This window comes from Oncorhynchus keta, chromosome 9 (assembly GCF_023373465.1).
Source record: "Oncorhynchus keta strain PuntledgeMale-10-30-2019 chromosome 9, Oket_V2, whole genome shotgun sequence".
NCBI classification, from domain to species: Eukaryota; Metazoa; Chordata; class Actinopteri; order Salmoniformes; family Salmonidae; genus Oncorhynchus; species Oncorhynchus keta.
This window is the reverse complement of record NC_068429.1, coordinates 31,260,113-31,283,374: the sequence shown is the minus strand read 5'-3', so window position 1 is coordinate 31,283,374 and position 23,262 is coordinate 31,260,113. Positions and strand designations below refer to the sequence as shown.

The following is a 23,262-nucleotide window of genomic DNA, read 5'->3' as shown; positions in this document are numbered from 1 at the left end:
CAAATGGCCAAATGGCCAAATTTGTTTTTGTACACTGCTGTTACTCAATTTTTATTATCTTTGCGTAGTCACTTCACCCCTACTTAAATGTACAAATTACCTGTACACTGACCAAATTACCCCCGCACACTGACTCGGTACCGGTACCCCCAACATTATTTTATTGTGTTACTTTTTAGATTTTTATTAACTTTAGTTTATTTGGTAAATATTTTAACTCTTTTTGAACTGCATTGTTGGTTAATAGCTTGCAAGTAAGCATTTCACGGTAAGGGCTACACTTGTTGTATTCGGCGCATGTGACAAATAACGTTTGATTTGATTTTATTAGGTCTGAACTTTGACTAGGCCATTCCAAAACTTCTAATTTGTTGCTTTTTAACATTTTTTTATGTAGACTTGTGTGGATCATTGTCTTGCCGCATGATCCAGCTGAGCTTCAGCTCACAGACGGAGGACCTTACATTTTCCTGTAGAATTCTCTGATACAGAGCCAAAGGAATTCATGGTTCCTTCTATTAAGGCAAATCGTCCAGGTCCTGAGGCAGCAAAGCATCCCCAAACCATCACTGCAGAGAACATGTATCCACTGCTCCAGAGTCCAATGGTGGCAAGCTTTACACCACTCCAGCCTACGCTTGCATTTGCGCATGGTGATTTTAGGCTTGTGTGCGGCTGTTCGGCCATGGAAACCCATTTCATTAAGCTCCCAACGAAAAGTTATTGTGCTGACGTTACTTCAAGAGGCAGTTTGGAACTCGGTAGTGAGTGTTGCAACTGAGGACATACGATTTTTATGCACTAGGCGCTTCTGCACTCAGCGGTATCGTTCTGTGAGCTTGTGTGGCCTATCACTTCGTGGCTAATCCGTTGTTGCTCCTAGATGTTTCCACTTCACAATAACAGCACTTACAGTTGACCGGGGCAGCTCTAGCAGGGCAGAAATTTGACAAACTGACTTGTTTGGAAGGTGGCATCTTATAACTGTGCCACGTTGAAAGTTACTGAGATCTTCAATAAGGCCATTCTACTGGAAATGTTTTTCTATTGAGATTACATGGCTGTGTGTTCGAATTTATACACCTGTATACAATGGGTGTGGCTGAAATAGCCGAATCCACAAATTTGAAGGGGTATCCGCATACTTTTGTATATATAGTATATCTCTCCAGCACAGCCGCTTGACAGCTCACCGGAGCTGAGTACTAGGACCTCAAATTTTCTACTGCTTGAGCTCCTGTTCTTCTCATATAATATTATCTCAAAAGTATTGTGGAGCTCCTGCACCTTAATATAAACAAATATAGCCTCTGTGCTGTTTGAGCTCCATTATCGCCTGTAGCAGGGCTGAATCACACTGTACATTAAAATAGCTCTGGATTTAATGTAACCATTTCTGGCCTCAATGTCACCTGCTGTGTTTACAGATACAGCCCACATCGGTACTGAAAGCAGCAAAGCAGCACCTGTGAAAACCAAAATAAATCCCCCATCGATTTCCACATGGCCCTGTGTAGGAAGAAAGCCATTAAGATGTATTCTTTAAAAAACAATCCATTAAGATCCCCCCCCCCACCACCATCACACTGGTGGTCCCCACTATGGAATAATAGGAGATTACACACCAAGGGACTTAAACACTTCAGGCTAAAGCCTAACAACCCAGATCTCAGCATGTGGAGGTCATTTGTTTCAATTAGGTATTAATCCACTTATGTTAGTATGTATAAGTCTGCCATCTGCTGTGTCATAGAACAATAATACCTGAGTCATGATTGGTTAACTGTGGTATGAATAGGACTTTGTATGGATATTCATCTAATTTAAATAGGATTTCCTCCAAAAGATGTGGGTTGGTTGAACAGACACAGGATAATGAGAGTATTCTAATTTAAACCACACAATACCTTGGAGGGGGAGGTGAGATATAGAATGGACACTTAGGGAAAAGCCTGACACGTACACTAAAGACAAAGAAGATATGGCACATTCTCAAATCACTTAGCATTGTCAGTTTGATTTAAGATGGAGCCTAGCTTGTGAGGAATGGAATAAATAAGTCATTACATCGTGGAAATGCATACATTTTCTAAATAAAAGTGTATTTTTACACAGATTTGCAGATATCACAGGTGCAGTGAAAAGCTTGTGTTTCTAGTTCCAACAGTGCAGTAATACCAAGCAATAAAAATACACACATACTTTTTCAGGATTAAGAAATTAAGAAATATCAGAACAAGCAATGTGAGAGATAAATATAAATATATATATATATATATTCATATAATGTATATACAGTATATGAATAGAAAAGGTGTCTACAGCAGTAGTTATATAGGATGAACCATGACTAGAATACAGTATGTACATATAAAGTGGGTAAAACAGTATGTAAACATTATTAAAGTGACCAGTGTTCAATGACACATCATTTACCATGACATTCTTTGGGGAATTATAATAACTGGATCAGAATCGATCCCAAGCAACAAGCAGCATGCCATCTTTTTCTGCACATACATCCGCATAAAACAGCCTCATCTGAACATCAAAGCTTCTGTAACTCCACCAGAGACAAAAATATAGTCCTGGAGTAGTGTAGAATACTGAATCCCTACTAGAAAGCTGAATAAGGACACATTTAGGTTTTCACGGCTTTGTGAAACTGGCATTTGTAAATGTCTCTGTCAGAGACATATAGCTGTCAGAAAACAGTGGGGTTCAAGCCCATTTATCCGCAATGGATTATCTGAACACCCTATTTTAATGTCACCCATTTCTAATGGGGGATTGAATCTGGCTGTGGGATTGCATTCAGAGTAGAGGCCTGGCAGATATTGCTCTTTATCGCTATGTAGAAAGTGATTAGATGCATGTAGGATGACAGCTGCAGGTTTGTTAAATGGTGAGTTTCTCCTGATCCCATGGAAAAAGGTTAAAGCTGTCTGTCAGATCTGTGGTATCTGTTAAGATTGTACATCCCGGTAACATAAATGTCTCCCATGACATCAGAGCTATGTCTGCTTACTTGAATAGAAAATACAGTATATCTTACTGTTTTCATAGAGCGTCATATGGGTTATTTAACGATGAAGAGTCATTATTCAAATGATCTTATCAACTGACTAATTGTCTCTCAATCCTGAGGACGTCGACTTTGATGGAGAAGATAGTGGCTTGCTTGGCTGCATTTGTATTCTTCTTCTTTTTCCCTCCCATGTACACATTTTCATATTCATCTCCTGTAGTGCTCCCTGCTTAATAAGAGGCAGATTGAGTGTGATAGCTCAATGTGCAAAAGATTATGCTTAATTATGGACCGTGCACTGTGGACGTTCCTTTTCTTCAGGCCTTTAAGTTGTTCATGTCTGAAATGGAAGCAGAGATGACCAAAGCCACCAGTACACTCATTAGTGGTAGCATTCCCTGTTGAGATATGTCCCCATTCACCACGCATAGAAACCAGGGGGAGCATGTCACTTTGATTGCTCTAATGTCTGGGAAGACGAGTAAACAGAAATAAAAACACGGAGGGGATGCGAGAAATGGTTGTGCAGGAATTAAATTAAATGTTCCCTCTAAACAAGTTCGCAGGGGAATTAGTGGAAGATGGATAGCTCTTCCTCAATGTTCCTCCTGGCATCAAACACAATAAGTTGAAATGCCTTTCAAAAGTCTTCCCCAGGTGGAAAGCATATGAATCATCTTGCATTTGCATTTTGGAGAAAGTTGAATAAGATACAGGCATATTATTTTTGATGTGGTTTTATATTTGATAGAAGATAACATAATTCTGTAATATTTTGTAATGTAGTGTGACTTCTCATAAGCACTGGCCAGGGGGATGCGAAATAGGTAAATACTTGAAAAGATCAGTTGGCAGTAGTGGAAAATATTCTGTTTGGAGGGTATTAGAATATTTCTCCCTGCTAGCTATAAAACAAGACCTGTTTCTTAGTTGAAGTATAAAAACAATAACAAGAGAGTAAATTGAAGCATTGGCAGAGGTTTGTGAATTAAGATATCTGCAACTTGTGTCATGTTTTTGGGTCTGATATCGACTCCGATTTATTGTGAGACAAAACGTAGTTGCCAATATACAGTATCTTCCAATATACTGTTTTACAGTGGGGAAATTATAAAGTAAAACATTTCCACACTGACTTCTCATAAATGGTCACCCTAAAGAGCAATTCTCCATGAAATATGCTTCAAATGTTGATTTTTTTTACATTGTGACAATAATGACACATCATGTGAATAGCCTTAAGTGATCAGATCAGCATGAGATTTCCTTTATTCATCCTATTTATTGAATATCCGTTATCGGTGGAATTATCGTCTGAAACCGATTTATCGGTAAAAGGCCAATATCGGCTGATATTATTGGTGATTATTGCTGTGTCTGCATGTATGTATTACAATTCTACACTTCAACAGTGTTTTACCACTCCTGCTCCTGGGACATCAATGATTACACATTGTAACTAGAAACATGATTGTATTTCATATACAGAAAGACAACAGTACACTACACTTCCTATGCATATCTAACTCCCTTCTTCTGCATTAATCTGAGGAGGTTCTCCCAACCATGTGGATGATTGAAAACAGGGCAGCAAAGTTTGTTTTTCATCAGAACAGTTTAGAGCATATTACTATTTGCCTGTGAATAACCAGACCTTCATACACACTTGCTATGCTGAATTCTTGACGCACAAGCGAAGATTCTGGCATTTCCTGCCAGCACGCCCACAAGCGAGCCACTCAGGCAGAGAATGACGTGTGGAAGAGGGTGAGGAACGAGATGGGAGTAACAATCCAGGCTATTTGCTCTGAGACCGGCATAATAATGTCATGAAACAAGCAGGGAGCAGGTTTCGAACCCTCAACATTCTAGCCCGAAGTCCAGCAAGCTATCGACCGTGCCCAAATGTATTAATTGGGATTGGGGCCAATTGTGGCTAAAAACACTTTATCAATTAACACGTTGAAAGGGGACAAAATATTATTATTCGTTTTTCACAAGCGTAGAAGGATGGGCTATTAGCTGAACAATAGACCATTCAACCATTACTAAAGAATTGTCTAATAGCCGAGCTAGATGTGAACCCCCCTCTCCCTCCCCAACTTGCAACAGATCATTTGTATCTACCTTTCCACATCTACCTACACACGGTTAATGCTCTGAAGAAAAAAAACATATACAGTATACATTGGTCAGTGCTCCTGAGTGGCGCAGCGGTCTCAGGCCCTGCATCTCAGTGCAAGAGGATTTACTACAGTCCCTGGTTCAAATACAGGCTGTATAACATCCAACCGTGATTGGGAGTGCCAATTGGCCCAGCGTCATCCGGGTTTGGCTGGGGTAGGCCGTCAGTGTAAATAAGAATTTGTTCTCACCTGACTTGCCTAGTTAAATAAAGGTTACATTTAAAAAAACACTGGCAGCAACCACAGCGCAATCAATAGGAGGTGAACAGTGGCTGGTGCTGAAAATATAGCTAACTTGTTGTGCAAGTGTGGCACACCAACAGATGGAAAAAACCTACACCAGTCGAGCAATTCATTTCAACAATAATATTCATTTTATTTTGACTTTACAAACAACAAGAGGGCTTAATTGGAGTCTAGTTTTTCTGAGCCTAGACCTATATAAAATAACTTAACTGGCTGAGGTTAAGTGAGACTTAACAGCCTAAATGAAGTAGGATTTTTTGTGTGAGACTTAATTACAATTGAAACTGGTCAAAAATGTAGCATCCTACATAAAACAACCATTTAAAGAAAAAAAGATCTGTACGTTTGAGCTTAAACAATGTAACTAATAATGAAAGCGCACATTTGTAAATCCCAAACTCTAAAAGTTAGATACAGGTAGATACAAATTATGTGTGACATTGTGGTTACAATAAAGCATGTAACAAGATGTAAACAAGATGCTGTGTTTTTATTTACAGTAGTGATGGACAACTGGAGGCATTTTGAACACAGGTTTTCAAACACTTGTTTTTCACAAGTGTACTGTTGTACTGTTGCAGGTGTAGCCCATCATGCAAATGTTTCCTATTAGCAGGACAATATACTTTTTATAGCCCGGCTGCTGTTGTGAAAACCCCCCACTTGCAATGTATTTGATGCTTAAGTACTCTGAAGTGTTACATTTCTAACTGATGAAGGTGCACATGGATGAGATTCAAACTTTGTAGACCGAGATTGAGATATTGAAGGCAGACCATCAGAAAAAGAAACATTCTCTGAGGGCAGCGATACGGGCAACAGCTGATGCAATAGTCCAGAGCCAAGCGGTATTGGCGGAGAGTCACTCCTCATTTAGCGGAGAGTCAGGTGGCATTTGTGGAGAGTCAGGCAGACGCGTTGAAAAGGGAGAGGAACGAGATGGAGTCACAATCCATGCCAGGCACACCTGTGAGCTCTGCAACTCCACCTCCGACAGGCAAAGTCAACATACGTGGCGGGTTCGTCAGGTTGTCGGTTCACCCTGACATTTCCATTCCTCTTCTGACAACAGAACTTGGCCAACTGCTCACCAGGCAGTGGGTCGCCCACACCATCATGCTGTTCTGCTATTCCAAGGATGTGTAACTGAAGAGAGATACCATGAGTGGGCACAGAATACAAACTGGGATGGATCCCTAGGCAAATGTGGCTTAACAGTGAACATCCGGGTGTTCATCATTAATATTGTGTCTCAGAAGTTTCTGTTCATGACTGATGCAACCCGAAAAAGTATTAAATACAGAATTAATGAGTACTTGAGGTCACCGAGAAAGTCTGGACATGGCCTGGTCTCCCTTATGTAAGGAATTAGGCATTTTCCCATGTTTACTACAGTATGTACTGTAGGCTATGTTTACTTGTCAGACTGCACAATAGCAAAATAAACAAATACAGGTGGCTTATCTTCAAAATGCTTTAAATGCTTTATTATCCAAATGTTAAAGCATATACTGTACAGTACTGTATTTCTTCATCACATATTTATGCTTTCGTTAATAAAAAAAAAGATAAAAATACACTTTCAAAATGCTGATGTTTATTTAGTTATGGACCATAATGAATTTCTATGGGAATAAATATAATTGATTTACAGAAATATTGGAACAAAGTTGTTTAATGAAGGCAAACAATTTAGAATCCTCCAATCCTTTTATGCTGCCTACTCCCGACCATCACATTGTACCGCGCCATATTTTCCATTCCATCCTAACGGAAATCCTGAGTGTTTCGTTTTTCGTTATTCTCGGAATAGAAATATAATATTAATCAAATTAATTAAGCCAAACTTCTTTTTTAAAATTAGCTGGTAATGCCAATATGGAAGACTATCAAATCCTTCACAAAGATGCCATCTGGTGGTCAAACTAGCACGAACAGAAAAAATGCCTGACAATTAGATAACGTGCCACAGAATGATATTAAAACTATGAAATAACACATATGGAATCATGTAGTAACCAAAAAAGTGTTAAATAAATACAAATATATTATATATTTGAGATTCTTTCAAAGTAGCCATCCTTTGCCTTGATGACAGCTCTTGGCATTCTCTCAACCAGCTTCATGAGGTAGTCACCTGGAATTCAGTTCAATTAACAGGTGTGCCTCCTTAAAAGTTCATTTGTGAAATGTCTTTCCTTTTCAATGTGTTTGAGTCAATCAGTTGTGTTGTGACAAGGTAGGGGGGGTATACAGAAGATAGCCCTTTTTGGTTAAAGACCAATTCCATATTATGGCAAGAACAACTCAAATAAGCAAAGAGAAATGACAGGCCATCATTACTTTGAGACTTGAAGGTCAGTCAATAGGGAACATTTCAAGAACTTTGAAAGTTTCTTCAAGTACAGTCGCAAAAATCATCAAGTGCTATGATGAAACTGGCTCTAACGAGGACTGCCGCAGGAATGGAAGAGTTACCTCTGCTGCAGAGGATAAGTTCATTAGGGTTACCAGCCTCAGAAATTGCAGCCCAAATAAATTCTTCACCGAGTTCAAGAAACAGACACATTTCAACATCAACTGTTCAGAGGAGAGGTGAATCAGGCCTTCATGGTCAAATTGCTGCAAAGAAAACACTCCTAAAGGACAACAATAAGAAAAAGAGACTTGCTTGGGCCAGGAAACATGAGCAATGGACATTCGACCGGTGGAAATGTGTCCTTTGGTCTGGAGTCCAAATTGGAGATTTTTGGTTCCAACTGCCATGTCTTTGTGAGATGCGGTGTGGGTGAACGGATGATCTCTGCATGTGTATTTCCCACCGTAAAGCATAGAGGAGGAGGTGTTATGGTGTGGGGGTGCTTTTCTGGTGATTTTTAAAAATAATTCAAGGCACACTTAACCAGCATGGCTTCGACAGCATTCTGCAGCGATATGCCATCCCATCTGGTTTGTGCTTAGTGGGACTATCATTTGTTTTTCAACAGGACAATGACCCAACACCCCTCCAGGCTGTGTAAGGGCTGTTTGACCAAGAAGGAGAGTGATGGAGTGCTGCATCAGAGGACCTGGCCTCCACAATCCCCTGACCTCAACCAAATTGAGATGGTTTGGGATGAGTCAGACTGCAGAGTGAAGGAAAAGCAGCTAACAAATGCTCAGCATATTTGGGAACTCCTTCAAGACTGTTGGAAAAGCATTCCAGGTGAAGCTGGCTGAGAGAATGCCAAGAGTGTGCATAGTTCATCAAGGCAAAGGGTGGCTATTTGAAGAATCTCAAATATAAAATATATTTAGATTTGTTTAACATTTTTTTGGTTACTACATTATTCCATGTGTTTCATAGTTTTATTATCTTCACTATTATTCTACAATGTAGAAAACCGTAAAAAAAAAACCTTGAATGAGTAGATGTTCTAAATCATTTGACTGGTAGTGTATGTCACAGATCTCAGCAAGCACGCCCCCACAACGGGCAATTTTTTCCTCGAGGCTCCCACACCGGACCATTTTTTCCCTCGTGGCTCCTACACCGGACCATTGTATTCCTTGAGACCCCATTTTTTTTGCCAGATAATGATAATTTTGCACAAAATAAAACTAGTTAGGCTCACTAGGCTAAAAATGGACCAGCCCATCTGGCATTTGCCCGGCAGGTAGCCTTGTGGTTAGAGCTATGGGTCAGTAACCGAAAGGTTGCTGGATCGAGTCCCTGAGCTGACAAGGTAAAATGTCATTCTGCCCCAGAACAAGGCACTGTTCCCTGCTAGGCTGTCATTGTAAATAAGATTTTGCTGTTAACAGGCTTACCTAGTTAAATAAAGGAAAAATAAAACACACTCCCCACCTCACACAATCTCTATGCCTGACTGAAGTGATAATAATGCTTTCTTCCACTTAGTCTTAGTTTGCAGTGGCACTGGTATTTATCTTCTCACATGTTTCTTTGAGGGGTCATTAAACTAGGCTTTGAGTTGAAAAATGAAGCAGTGAATCATATCACAGGTCCCATCTGCTGGCCTGCCTAATCTGGGCATACGGACCCAAATACATATGGCCGCCACATATGCTTCCGTGCTAATCGTCCTGAGCCGTGAAGAGGGATGTACTTAAAATGAATTGATACATAACAGAGAGAGAGAGAGAGATGAAGGGAGCACGAGGGAGACTTAGGTAAATCTGATAATCTCTCAGTTCTCTTGGAATGATTATTATTATGTCTGTTGACTTATCATTCCATTTAGATGTGTGTGTGTCCATCACACACACACACAGCAACTGATCTCTGAAGAGTAGCCCGGATTAATCAGCATACACCAACACACACCACCGAGCATTGTGCTCTAGAAAATTACTTGTCTTTTTGACATTGAAGAATTGTGATGTTTTTGTTTTCACCCCAAGAAAAGTCTATTGGATATCTGATATGAACAAAATGGTGGATGAATTATGGGAATACAATGGAGGAAAATATGAAACTGGCATATTATTTTGTGCTCATGTTGGGGAAAAGTTGATGAGCGAAAGGCTTGTTACTCATAGATGCAGTCTACCATCCCCCTTTAGCTGATGAAATAACATAACCAACTAATCAGATAGAGGTAATTACATTTGAGTAACATATGCTTTCAGAACAGTTATTTTGAGAGGCTGTTTAGAGTTACGATAAAAACATATTACTCATCGCCTTTGTATTCACACCACCTGCTGTCTTCATGTGAATATAATTGCGTTAACCCTTTATTGCCATTTTATTACCTGTTATTTTACCAGAGACGTTGACAGAGACCATTCATTTACATGTCACATTTATCAGGCCATACCATCACACTATCAAGACTGCTGGCAAATCTCGCTATTGCCTGAAAAAGGTAGGTGTATATTCTGATTAATGCATGTGACTTTGGACACAATCCAAATACAGGAGTACAGGCCAAAGGGAGTCTGATGGTAATAGCATGCTGAACACGGCCAATGAAAGTTGTTACCACCGAGCAATGCACGGGGAAATTGAACCCAGCTGATCGACTCTCTGAGAATTGGAACTAAGTAATAGGTCAATTTGAAGGGCCCAAGGACCTACTCACAGCTTAATCATGGTGGGGAACAATTGAGGGTTGGTGAGTCTAGGAGAGGAAAACGGGGCCTTGGTGGTGTACCTGAGACAAAGTACGCTTTCGGTGCTGTTATAGTACAGCAGCATTACTGTTTGCAATGCGCAATCAACATGTGCAATGGAATTATAATTTTCTGTCAGACAACGTTGAATTGACACATTATCACTAGAACATATTGCCTAGATAACAGCATGAGTCATTTCATTTCCTGCTTTACATTTACAGTACAACCCATATTGTGTGTGCTGTTGCACACATGCCAAATATGTCAGCAGATCATGTAATGAATGATAAACTAGGTAATTGAGTCAGACTTGATTGGTTTGGATTTGTCTTAATAATGAGTAGTGCTATTTTACCTGGGCCCTGTGTTAACCTGTATTTAGCCTGCATCTGTTTTATTGTGTGAAGAGATTATAGAGGATAGAGTCCAAAGCTAAACCACAGGGTCCTTTAACTACAATGGACTACAACGAACACATTGAAGTCCTCATTGACATGAATCCAAAGGACGAGGTTGCAGCAAATGAGAAATCTGAATAGGGCTGCTGCCTTTTTCTCGAACATGAGCCAAACCCAGTGGAGAGATAAGCACAAATTGGACCAGATTGTAGCTTTCTTCATTTCTCCCTTCCTCTTTGTCTTTCTCTCTCTCTTTATCACCATCTCTCCCTCACTCGTGCTGAGACAATTGCACACTGATACACAGAGACACAGATACACACACACAAGTAGAGTTTCATATACAGACGCTCACATATAGAAATATACAATTACACATCCATACACATAATGCACGCACACACACAGCCACACCCACGCAAGTGTGCTACCTACCTTGTGAGTGATTTCATGTGGAGACCTAATATGCCTCATTATCTTCCCTACTCTACCTTGAGATTTGTTGATGCAAAACCAGCCACAATGCAATTTGCATTCATTTGTTCCCATCCCCTTGAAGAGCAGTAATTAGAAAGCGCTTTTCAAAAGTCTGAGAGAGAGAGAGATTCCCTTGTCACAGAGACACCGCACCTCCATCAAGGACAGTGTGTGTATGCCTGTGTGTGTTTAAAATCAAATCAAATCAAATTGTATTTGTCTCATTGTATTTGTAAACAACAGGTGTAGACTAACAGTTAAATGCTTACATGCGGGCCCTTTACAACAATGCAAAGAGAAAGAAAATTGAGAAATAAAAGAAAAGTAATAAGACGTAATAATAAATACACAATGAGTAACGATAACTTGGATCTATACACGGGTTACCAGTACTGAGTCGATGTGCAGGGGTATGAGGTAATGGAGGTAGATTGGCGTAGCGTGGAATAAAGTGACTAGGCATTAGAATAGATAATAAACGGTAGCAGCAGCGTATGTGATGAGTTTGTGCAATAAGGGTCAATGCAGACAGTCCGGGTAACTACTTACTAACTATTTAGCCGTATTATAGCTTGGGGCTAGAAGCTGTTCCTGTTGGTTCCACACTTGGTACATCGGTACCTCCTGCCAGGCTATAGCACAGAGAACAGGAGCGAGGGAGTCTTTGACAATTTGATGAAGTAATGCAAAGGGAACGCAACTGCACACGTCCTTCTTATAGAATTCCAAGGCGCATATTGAAGAACTGTACACATTTACTTTTCTTCAGCCAACAAGATGAGTAGGCCTAACGAACAGAAAAAATACTAGCCTATGTCAATCTATTATCCCCCATAGTACAATAGTTGACCTATTCTATTGGTCAAATTGTCCTTCTGTGCGATAATTAAATATTCTAAACATACTCGGGAAGTTGTGGGATGCCGTACATTTAACATTACATTTAAGTCATTTAGCAGACGCTCTTATCCAGAGCGACTTACAAATTGGTATTGGTACCTTATGACATCCAGTGGAACAGCCACTTTACAATAGTAGACCCCAAATGAATACAACCACCGGCATTATTATTATTATTTTTAAATCAGTGTGTCATGCCCTGACCTTAGAGCTTTTTACGTCTCTATTTTGGTTTGGTCAGTGTGTGACTTGGGTGGGCATTCTATGTTCTTTTTTCTATGTTTTTGTATTTCTTTGTTTTGGCCAGGTATGGTTCTCAATCAGGGACAGCTGTCTATTGTTGTCTCTGTTTGGGAACCATACTTAGGTAGCTTTTTCCCACATGGTTTTTGTGGGTAGTTAATTTCTGTTTAGTGTTTTGCACCTTACAGGACTGGTCGGTTTTGGTTATTCTCTTTGTTATTTTTGTTATTTTTGTTCCAATTATAGTGTTCAATGTTCCAATAAAAACGAATTGCAAAAATCATTTTATCTCCCTCACCAACTTCAAACATCAGCTATCCGAGCAGCTAACCGATCGCTGCAGTTGTACATAGTCTTAGGTAAATAGCTCACCCTTTTTCACCTACCTCATTCCCATACTGTTTTTATACTGTTTTTATTTATTTACTTTTCTGCTCTTTTGCACACCAATATCTCTACCTTCCATCTGATCATTTATTCCAGTGTTAATCTGCAAAATTGTATTATTCGCCTACCTCATGCCTTTTGCACACATTGTATATAGACTGCCCATTTTTTCTACTGTGAGGCTGTAACTCTGTGTTGTCTGTTCACAATGCTTTAGATAACAAGTTTAGCTTAAAAAATGAAATAAAAATATTCTGATCAACTATTTAAAATGGATATATTTCTTCACATTATAAGCACAGCAATGAGCACACAGAAGTAAACTATAAGCACAAATGTTCCAAAATGCAAATCAATTAGCAGGAAATCCCATGTTCTCAAAAGTGACTGCAAATGTGATTATGCATGTAATGCATGTAATGCATTTTTATGGTGAAAATGAACTTCTCCAAACTCACACGCTGCCTATGTATGCCAGTTAGAATCAACACAAGTTGTAAAGCAGATTTAATGTACTTCATTCTAAGAAATTATTTGGCAACTTTTGTTGTGATTACATAACTTGTCAAAACATATAGGCCTATGGGCAAGGCTGCATGAGCTGTGTGACTATGATTTGAAAAAGCTGCATGCACTGTAATGCACACGCTGGGCATCATTCACAAGTGATAATACATCATTCACAAGTGACAGGCTAATGTTATCAGACTATTCTTAATTTAATCTTGTCTTTACATAACCTAAAGAAGATATGTGTGAAATTAGTTTAGATTTAGAATGGACAATTATCATGCACCTGTCTCAGAACAGGATCAGGAGAAAAAAAATAAATGTCAGCTATGCACTTAAATAGCGAATGGACAACAATTTTCCCTTGGTTAATTTATATTATACTCCTGTTATAAAGCGAAGCAATGTGCTTAATATTAAGACAGTTGAAAAATGCATATAGTAGGTCTAGCTGATGGGATCTTCTTCTTTTTAATAGAGGCCTTCAAAACTCTGTTTTCTCATGCAATTGCATAGCCTATAGAGATGTTGCACAACTTGAGCTCATGGGCTCTCATGAAGTGTTTGATTTGAATTATGATTACATTTGCATTGATGTCAGAGTGATTAGAGGGACAATAGAGTGCTGAATACCAGCAGTTAGCAAGTTTGGTAGCCTACTAATGCCCATCAGTATCATCAGAGCTTGGAGAAGCCTACTGTAGTTATCATGAATAAATGTTCAGATGGAATTTGATTGCAGTTATGACTCATGACTGCCTTTGTGGTTCTAATACAGTCCCTGTAACAGCCCTAGTCCCATGGTCCTTAGCTTAGTTATGAAGGGCACTATGATGTTAACGCTGAACTGTAGTAAATGTACAGCATTCTCACATAGGTGTTCCTCTTGTCCAAGTGGGAGATGGCAAGGTGGAGTGCAATAGAGATTGCGTGAATTTCTTTCTGTGGATTTGTTTGGGTGGATACAATTTGGAGTGGGTCCAGGGTGTCTGGGATTATGGTGTTGATGTGAGCCATGACCAGCCTTTCAAAGCATTTCATGGCTACATATGTGAATGCTACGGGGCGATAGTAATTTAGACAGGTTACCTTGGTATTCTTGGGCACAACAGGGACTATGGTGGTCTGCTTGAAACAGGTAGGTATTACAGACTGGGTCAGGGAAAGGTTGAAAATGTAATCGAAGACACTTGCCAGCTGGTCAGTGCATGCTCTGAGTAGATGATCTGGTAATCTATTGTGAATTGTAACCTGTTTAAAGGTCTTATTTACATCGGCTATGGAGAGAGCGATCACATAGTTGTCCGGAACAGCTGTTGCTCTCATGCATGCTTCAGTGTTGCTTGCCTCGAAGCATGCATAAAAGGCATTCAGCTTGTCTGGTAGGCTTTCATCACTGGACAGCTCACAGCTGTGTTTCCCTTTGTAATCCACGATAGTTTGCAAGCCCTGCCACATCTTTGCCTGCGTAGTAGAATTCAATCTTAGTCCTGTATTGCTGATTTGCCTGTTTGATGACTCGCCGGAGGTTGTAGCGGGATTTCTTATAGGTGTCCAGATTAGTGTCCCCTATCCTTGAAAGCGGAAGCTCGAGCCTTTAGCTCAGTGCAAATGTTGCCTGTAATCCATGGTTTCTGGTTGGGATATGTAAGTACGGTCACTGTGGGGACGACCTCGTCGATGCACTTGTTAAGGAAGTCGGTTAACAATGTGGTAAACTCCTTAATGTCATCGGATGAGTCTCCATAATCCAGTCTGTGCTATCGACACAGTCCTGTAGCTTAGCATCATCCTCTTTTTTGGACCACTTCCGTATTGAGTACCAGCGTCACTGGTACTTCCTGTTTGAGTTCTTTGTGTGTAAGCAGGATTCATGAGGATAGAGTTCAGGTTAGAGGGAGAGCTTGCTATGCGTTTCTGTGTGTGGAGTAAAGGTTATCTAGGGTTTTTTATTTCTTCTCTAGTTCCACAGATGACATGCTAGTGGAAATTAGGCAAGACAGATTTTAGTTTCCCTGTATTAAAATTACCATCCGCTGAGAGCACCGCCTCTGGATGGACATTTTCTTGTTTGCTTGGCAGCTACTTTGGCAGCTACTTTGTCTGTGTGTGCATTCGTGCAGGTGTGTGTGCGTGTTTGCATGAGTGATAGGGTATATGGGACAAAAATCCCTGCTTCACCATTGAATAAAGGGGCAGTGGTGTCTCCCAAACTAATGCAATCTCTTATAAAATCCTTTGACATTGCCGAAGGATCTAAACTGTTGAATGAGATTTACGAACCTGTCTGAATACCAACATGTCAAAATTATAAGTGGATACTGTACCTAGCCTACCTCTTCAAGCTGCCAAGTGACATCTTTATTTTAACATTGTCCTTCTTCCCCGCCATTCAAAGTGTAACAATTGCTTGGCGGGCCTGTGTTGCTAAACATGCTGTGTTGCTAAACATGCAAACTGTAAGCTGTCTCATGGAAATTAAAAGGACAACTGGTCTGCCAGGGGGGTTATTTCAGACAAAGAATACTAATCAAAGAATTATAGCTGGATGGATATTTATATTTGAGATGCCCCTAATCCTACTGCGTAAAACACATATGGCAAAGGCTGATTATGGAATAGCTATGCTGTTGTTAAAATGAATATCTGGGAAATAATTCTGAATAACACCTGGATTACTTTGCAATGTAATAGTTGTAGAATGCTATGCTTTTCTTGTTTGTGGAATCACGTAGCTCTTTCAGTTGCTTCCCCAGCCATGCCTTGGGGTAATGATGGACCAGCATTCCCATTGCAGTTATTGGACCACACAATTTACACAATAGGGACTGAATTGATTTGTTTTGAAATTGGATGTCTATAGTAGACATTTTAGTGTGATTGTGATTCAATTAAAGATCAGGAGTTTTGCCTGATTGCAGGACCCAGATCTGGCCCGTGGCAAAAGCAGTTTGGTTTAATGCTGATCATTCACACAATCAGGACCTACAGAGAATCAGAGATAGCCCACAGCCATGCTTGGCGTTTTCCTTGATTCGATAACATGGTGATTCAATGGCGTGAGATGATGTTCACTGGAAGTTCAAGCAGAAAACTGGTAGCCAGCTGTGGCGGCAGGTAGCCTAGTGTTTAGAGTGTTGGGCCAGTAACCAAAAGGTTGCTGGATCAAATACCCGAGCTGACAAGGTAAAAACCCACTGTTCCCTGGTAGGCTGTCATTGTAAATAAGAATTTGTTCTTAACTGACTTGACTAGTTAAATAAAGGTTACATTAAAAAAAAGCAAATTAATTGGCATTACATGGTGCCATGTGCTGCTAGTATTTAAAAAAAATCTTACTTAGTGATGGCGATACATCTTCCCTTTCAATAAGAATCTGATCACAATTGACTTACACTCTTGTCTTAAAATTGCCAGTAGCTATTGTAAACAGTAACTGCCATTTTAGACATTAGTCAAGTATGGCATTGATGATATTATGTCAACAGGGAAGATGCTTGCTATAGCGGGTGCCAATTGTAAAATGACCTTCAATTTTGCTCATCTACTTATCTTGTCCCCAGTGCGGTTTGTTGCTGTTGCATAAATGGTTGTCGTAATACCATTGATGAATATCTAAAGACATAAGCATTGACCTATGTTGGTTTCCTTGTAGGGAGTTTGCGCGTTGGAAGGTGAGGAACACAGCCATTGAGAGGAGGGACCTGATCCGGAACCCCGTGCCACTTATGCCGGACTTCCAGCGCAGTATCCGGTTGCTAGGGCGACGACCCTCCACTCAGCAGTTCATTGACACCATCATCAAGAAGTATGGAACCCACATCCTCATATCAGCCACCTTGGGAGGTAAGAAAGGATATATCTACTTCTACTTTATTAAGACACCCTTGGTGAGCCACAACAATGGCTTGGATGCATTTGGTTCCGGGCTGCCAGGTCCTGATTGTGATTAGTTCAACCAAATTGTTTTCCTGTGACCTTATTTGGGCAAAGTGCTGTTAATGTCCATGACACTTTGTTGATGGCTTATTGATGGGGAATTGATGGGAAATAAATGTAGATGAGATATCAATGGGTAAATTGGTGGTTTTGACTGTCAAATGAGCTTATGCCTGGCTTGCCATAATTGAATGGCTACCCCCTCTAAAAGCTGCACTTCCTCTCATGGTTCTGTCCTGTTAAGATAACATTTGACGTAGTTGTATCTCATTCGACGTGGTTTTATCTCATTAAACATTGGTATATCAAACTGTCACTGAGGAGCTCATCCTATAGAAAGCTATCTTTTCTGTATAAATCTGAGACTTCACTTGAATGTCAAACAGTCTGTTTAATAATTTAGTTAAGGCAAGGGTGGGGGATTTCATTGGCAGAGGTTTAGAATTGCAATATCAAGTACAAGTCTGCAAGGTGATTCACACTAACACACTAATTATGGAATTCTGCAATGTGATATTGAAGCGAAATATGATACTAAGGTAAAGTATTAATATGTTCAAAATATAACCATTCCCAGCAGGATGATTCACTGCTGCCACAAATGCACATGTGATTAAAGGTTGATGATAGATTCGGGGAATATTGACACAGAACTGATTGCAAATTTGCAGGTTACAATTATTTTTTCTCTGTTCGCTGTTTTCTTTCTCTCTCTCTTACGGTTTCTTCTCTCTCTTACTCTTTATTTATTGCTCTCTCACACACACACACTCTCTCTTTTATCACCAGATCATCTTTAACCTTGAAGGCATTTCAGAGCGTTATCGCCGAGAAGTCACTCATCTCAATCTCTGGGTTGCATATTAATAAAGACAAGCATTATGTGATCTGATAAACCCAGATTACAGGAATGTACTGAAAGCTGTCCTGAATGCCCAGAGCATCTAAAGTGATAAAGGAATACAGAAAAGACAGTGTTCTCTTCGCCAGACTCACTTTATGAGCTAAAAGGAGTGTGTATGTCTGTGTGTGTCCATGAGTGTATGCGGATGTAGCATGTGTATGTTTGCTTGCACATCTGTCTTTTACTCTGCATGTGTTTTGGTTCAATTGTATGCAGACACTATTGGAAGTGCACATGTTGCCATTGTGCAGCATAATAATAGAATGTAATATATCCTGTAAGATATACAGTAACCCACACACAGGTAACATTAACTCCTCAGTAGAGTACCTATATCAAGCAATTCCATTGCTTTTAAGCACCAGTAGGCACTGGTGCTTAAATGATATACAGGTAAATCGATACCTTCCCCTCATGTATCGCTTTTATATATCCATCATCTTGTATTATTTCATTACAGTAGCCAATAAAATTGTGCCCCTGTTTGGCAATATTGTAAATACATAAAAATGGCAAAACGTCATTGACCATAGACTGAGACAGAGCTTTAGAATGCTAAAGGCTCAGCCATAGGTTTGAATCAATTTAGTCATTATTGAGGCACATCGTCAAAGAGCTGCCCCAGTAAAATGTGAGACAATGTATTTCTTATTAAAAAAAAATCACCCACAAGTATACAATCTAGCTGGGCCTGACTTCACTGGGGCAAGAGCAGTAAAATAACATATTTATGTACAGTAGACCTACTTTCGGATAAACAGGAGAGGGGCAAAGCTATAGCGATAGAGAGTTAATGTAGTATCATTATCCTTATGCAGTAGGCCTTCCCCCGGGGAAGAACAGGGAGAGAATGGGTCTGTCATATTCCCACGCCATGGTACTGCTGGTCCAACCAGGCATGAGACATGGGCCTGAATGCCGCCCCCGGTCAAAGCCATCACAAGCTAAGTGACCAATCCAAATGCATAGCCAAGGGCCAAATAACCAATCATGATGCAGGGAGTTGTGAATATATGTGACATGTTCTTGAATGAGTTCCAGATAACTTGGCTTATAGGAAACATTTGCTGTTTATGCTGTTCAAATGACCTTTATGTCATTTTAACTAGCAGGCGTTAGTCATTGTTTGTTGCGGTGTAAAGGTTCAGGGCTTTCTGCTGGGGTGTTCACTTCTTCCCCTGCGGTGCCAGGATGTTCACTACTAAAGGTCATTCCCTCGGTGTGAAAACAATCCACTCACTTACGCCCGTGTCCATTTCAATCTTTATAAACACATCATCTGGATTTATAAAGGGAACATAGACTGTTTTTAGTGAAATGTTGATGCATAAATGGCAGTAATAGTCACTTTAGAACAAACTTACATTTGACATTTTAGTCATTTTGTAGACACTCTTATCCAGAGCGACATTACGGAACAGTGACCAGAAATAGCCATTGCTTAATTCATCTTAAGATAGTTAGGTGGGACATCAACATATCACAATCGCAGGAAGTACTATTTCCCTCAACAAAGTAGAATTATGATTACAGTGAATTTAATGGAGATGGCTTGGAAACTTCAGTACTTCAATACTTGGTGCAACTGATGGACAACAAAGTGTGCATACAGTGCCTTGCAAAAGTATTCATCCCCCTTGGCGTTTTTCCTATTTTGTTGCATTACAACCTGTAATTTAAATAGATTTTTATTTGGATTTCATGTAATGGACAAACACAAAATAGACCAAATTGATGGTGTGAAATGAAAAAAATCACTTGGTTCAAAAAATTCTAAAAAAATAAAAAACAGAAAAGTTGTGCATGCATATACTGTACATTCACCCCCTTACTATGGACCCTCTAATAAGATCTGGTGCAGTCAATTACCTTCAGAAATCACATAATTATTTAAATAAAGTCCACCTGTGTGCAATCTAAGTGTCACATGATCTGTCACATGATCTCAATATATATACACCTGTTCTGAATGGCCCCAGTGTCTGCAACACCGCCAAGCAAAGGGGCACCACCAAGCAAGCGGCACCATGAAGACCAAGGAGCTCTACAAACAGGTCAGGGACAAAGTAGTGGAGAAGTACAAATCAGGGTTGGGTTATAAAAAAATATCAAAAGTTTTCTTCAAAGTTTTGAACATGCCACAGAGCACCATTAAATCCATTATAAAAAATGGAAAGAATATGGCACCACAACAAACCTGCCAAGAGAGGGCAACAAAAAGACCAAAGATAACCCTGAAGGAGCTGAAAAGCTCCACAGCGGAGATTGGAGTATCTGTCCATAGGACCACTTTAAGCCGTACACTCCACAGAGCTGGGCTTTACGGAACAGCGACCAGAAATAGCCATTGCTTAAAGAAAGAAAAAACAAGATACGTTTAGTGTTTGCTAAAAGGCATGTGAGAGACTCCCCAAACATATGGAAGAAGGTACTCTGGGCAGATAAGACTAAAATTGAATTTTTTGGCTGTCAAGGAAAACGCTATGTCTGGTGCAAACACATCGCCTCTCGTCACCCAGAGAACACCATCCCTGTGGGGATGTTTTTCATCGGCAGGGACTGGGAAACTGGTCAGAATGGAATGAATGATGGATGGCGCTAAATATAGGATTTTCTTGAGGGAAACCTGTTTCAGTCTTCCGGAGATTTGAGACTAGGGCGGAGGTTCACATTCCAGCAGGACAATGGCCCTAAGCATACTGCTAAAGCAACACTTGAGTGGTTTAAGGGGAAACATTTAAATGTCTTAGAATGGCCTAGTCAAAGCCCAGACCTCAATCCTATTGAGAATCTGTGGTATGACTTTAAGATTGCTGTACACCAGCGGAACCTGTCCAACTTGAAGGAGCTTGAGAAGATTTGCCTTGAAGAATGGGCAACAATCTCAGTGGCTAGATGTGCCAAGCTTATAGAGACATACCCCAAGAGGCTTGCAGCTGTAATTGCTGCAAAAGGTGGCTCTACAAAGTGTTGACTTTGGGGGGGTGAATAGTTAAGCATGCTCAAGTTTTCATTTTTTGTCTTATTTCTTGTTTGTTTCACAATAAAACATATTTTGCATCTTCAAAATGGTTGGCATGCTGTGTAAATCAAAGGATACAAATCCCCAAAAAATCTATTTTAATTCCAGGTTGTAAAGTAATAAAATAGGAAAGGGGGAATGAATACTTTCGCAAGCCCCTGTACATGAGTGAATGATGATACCAAGGAAAAGAGTAAGTCAACAATGGTATCATATTTTACTGTATCATAATACAAGTCCCACTTCCTGTCTTCCTTGTAGGAGAGGAGGCGTTGACCATGTACATGGCCAAGAACAAGCTGGACAGAAAGCTGGTCAACGCCACTCAGAATGTGGAGGCCCTGCACCAGCTGGCATCCTCATACTTCATCGACCGAGATGGCACCATGCGGAAACTCCATGAGATCCAGATCTCCACCAATGCCATCAAGGTATGCCATCTATACACAAAAAAACTGTATTTAAATATGTTCAAATGTTTCCCACAGGATATGGATATAACAGGAATGTGTTTAAAAAGTGGGATAATGTCAGCAACACCATTTTGCAGCTCCCACAAGTGATCTTTATTAACAAGGTTTTTTAACAAGACCAACATGATCTTATTCAGGTACACACACACACCTCTGGCCTCCTCCAGCCTCCTCCTAGCCCCCTGGAGAGAGTGTCTTGTCATCTTTTTGTTGTCCTAAGTGACAGGCGGATGAAGAGGTTCTGGCAGACAGGACTCTGGGTAGCAGGAAGTCAAGCATGACAAAATTAAACAGAATTGACAATGGCTGCTGAGTCAGGGCCGGGCGAGGAGTCGATGAGGGAAGAAGCACACACAGCACATTCTCAACGGAATAAGTATAGCCCCTGTAACCAGCCACACTGTGTGGAGCCAGAGAAGACCTGTCCTGACTGTCTTCTTGACTGACAAACCTGCACTATCTCTTAGTGGTACTGATGTTGGACTGAGTATGTGGGATATATTGGAATATTAGGAAATGTGTGTGTGTGTCCGTCCGTATGTGTGCGTGTGCTTGTGTGCATGGGCGCGTGCGTGCGCGTGCGTCTGAATGTGTCTGTCCTCAATTATCAGACACCAAAGAATGTGCCCACTCAAAGCCAAGTAGTGTTGATTAATCATTTAATCTGTCTCACCCTACAATTATATTCACCATATATCATGATTGGACTGTGTCAACTGAGTGCAAATATAGCTTATTTAGTGAGGCAGAAAAGTTATCAAATCAAGAAACACTTCATCACATTCATTTTATCAAATATATTACAACAATATGTTGATATTATTTTCTATTTAAGTGGAAGGAACAATTGGTCCTTCAGGCATTTGATAAGAAACACTCCATATTATATATAAAGTAAACCACATGAAGACAATAGAAAATAACAAAAAGAGTGTATTAAAAGAAAGAGAATAACTGTCACGCCCTGACCTTAGAGAGCCATTTTTATTTCTCTATTTGGTGAGGTCAGGGTGTGATGTGGGGTGGGCATGCTATGTTTTGTATTTCTATGTTTTGGCCGGGTATGGTCTGGGATGTCTATCGTTGTCTCTGATTGGGAATGATACTTAGGTAGCCTTTTGTATTTTGTGGGTAGTTGTCTGTGTTAGGGGCCTGTATAGCCCTAGTCAGCTTCAGATTTGTTTTTTTTGTTTCTTGTTTTGTTGGTGACATTAATAACATAAAAAGGAAAATGTACGCTCACCAAACTGCACCTTGGTCTCATTCCAACAACGGTCGTGACAAAAACAGACCGAATTTAGAATTTAAGAGGACAACAGGATCACAGAAATCCATTTGCATTGATTCCCAAAAGTAAACCGTGACAAAATAAAAAATCAGTTTTGACAAAAAATATATAAAATCAGCAAAAAAGAAATGTCCTCTCAC

General features: G+C 40.1%; 1 protein-coding gene across 1 annotated transcript in view; it reads left to right on the top strand.

Annotated features, from left to right (window-relative positions):
- The window catches only part of LOC118387543 (BMP/retinoic acid-inducible neural-specific protein 1), a 168,761-nt gene that overhangs the window by 58,031 nt on the left and 87,468 nt on the right, over nucleotides 1-23,262 (top strand). Inside the window, exons 3-4 of the mRNA XM_035776005.2 lie at nucleotides 17,152-17,342; nucleotides 21,623-21,792. Coding sequence (XP_035631898.1) covers nucleotides 17,152-17,342; nucleotides 21,623-21,792 — 361 coding nt within the window. The remainder of the gene's footprint in view (nucleotides 1-17,151; nucleotides 17,343-21,622; nucleotides 21,793-23,262) is intronic.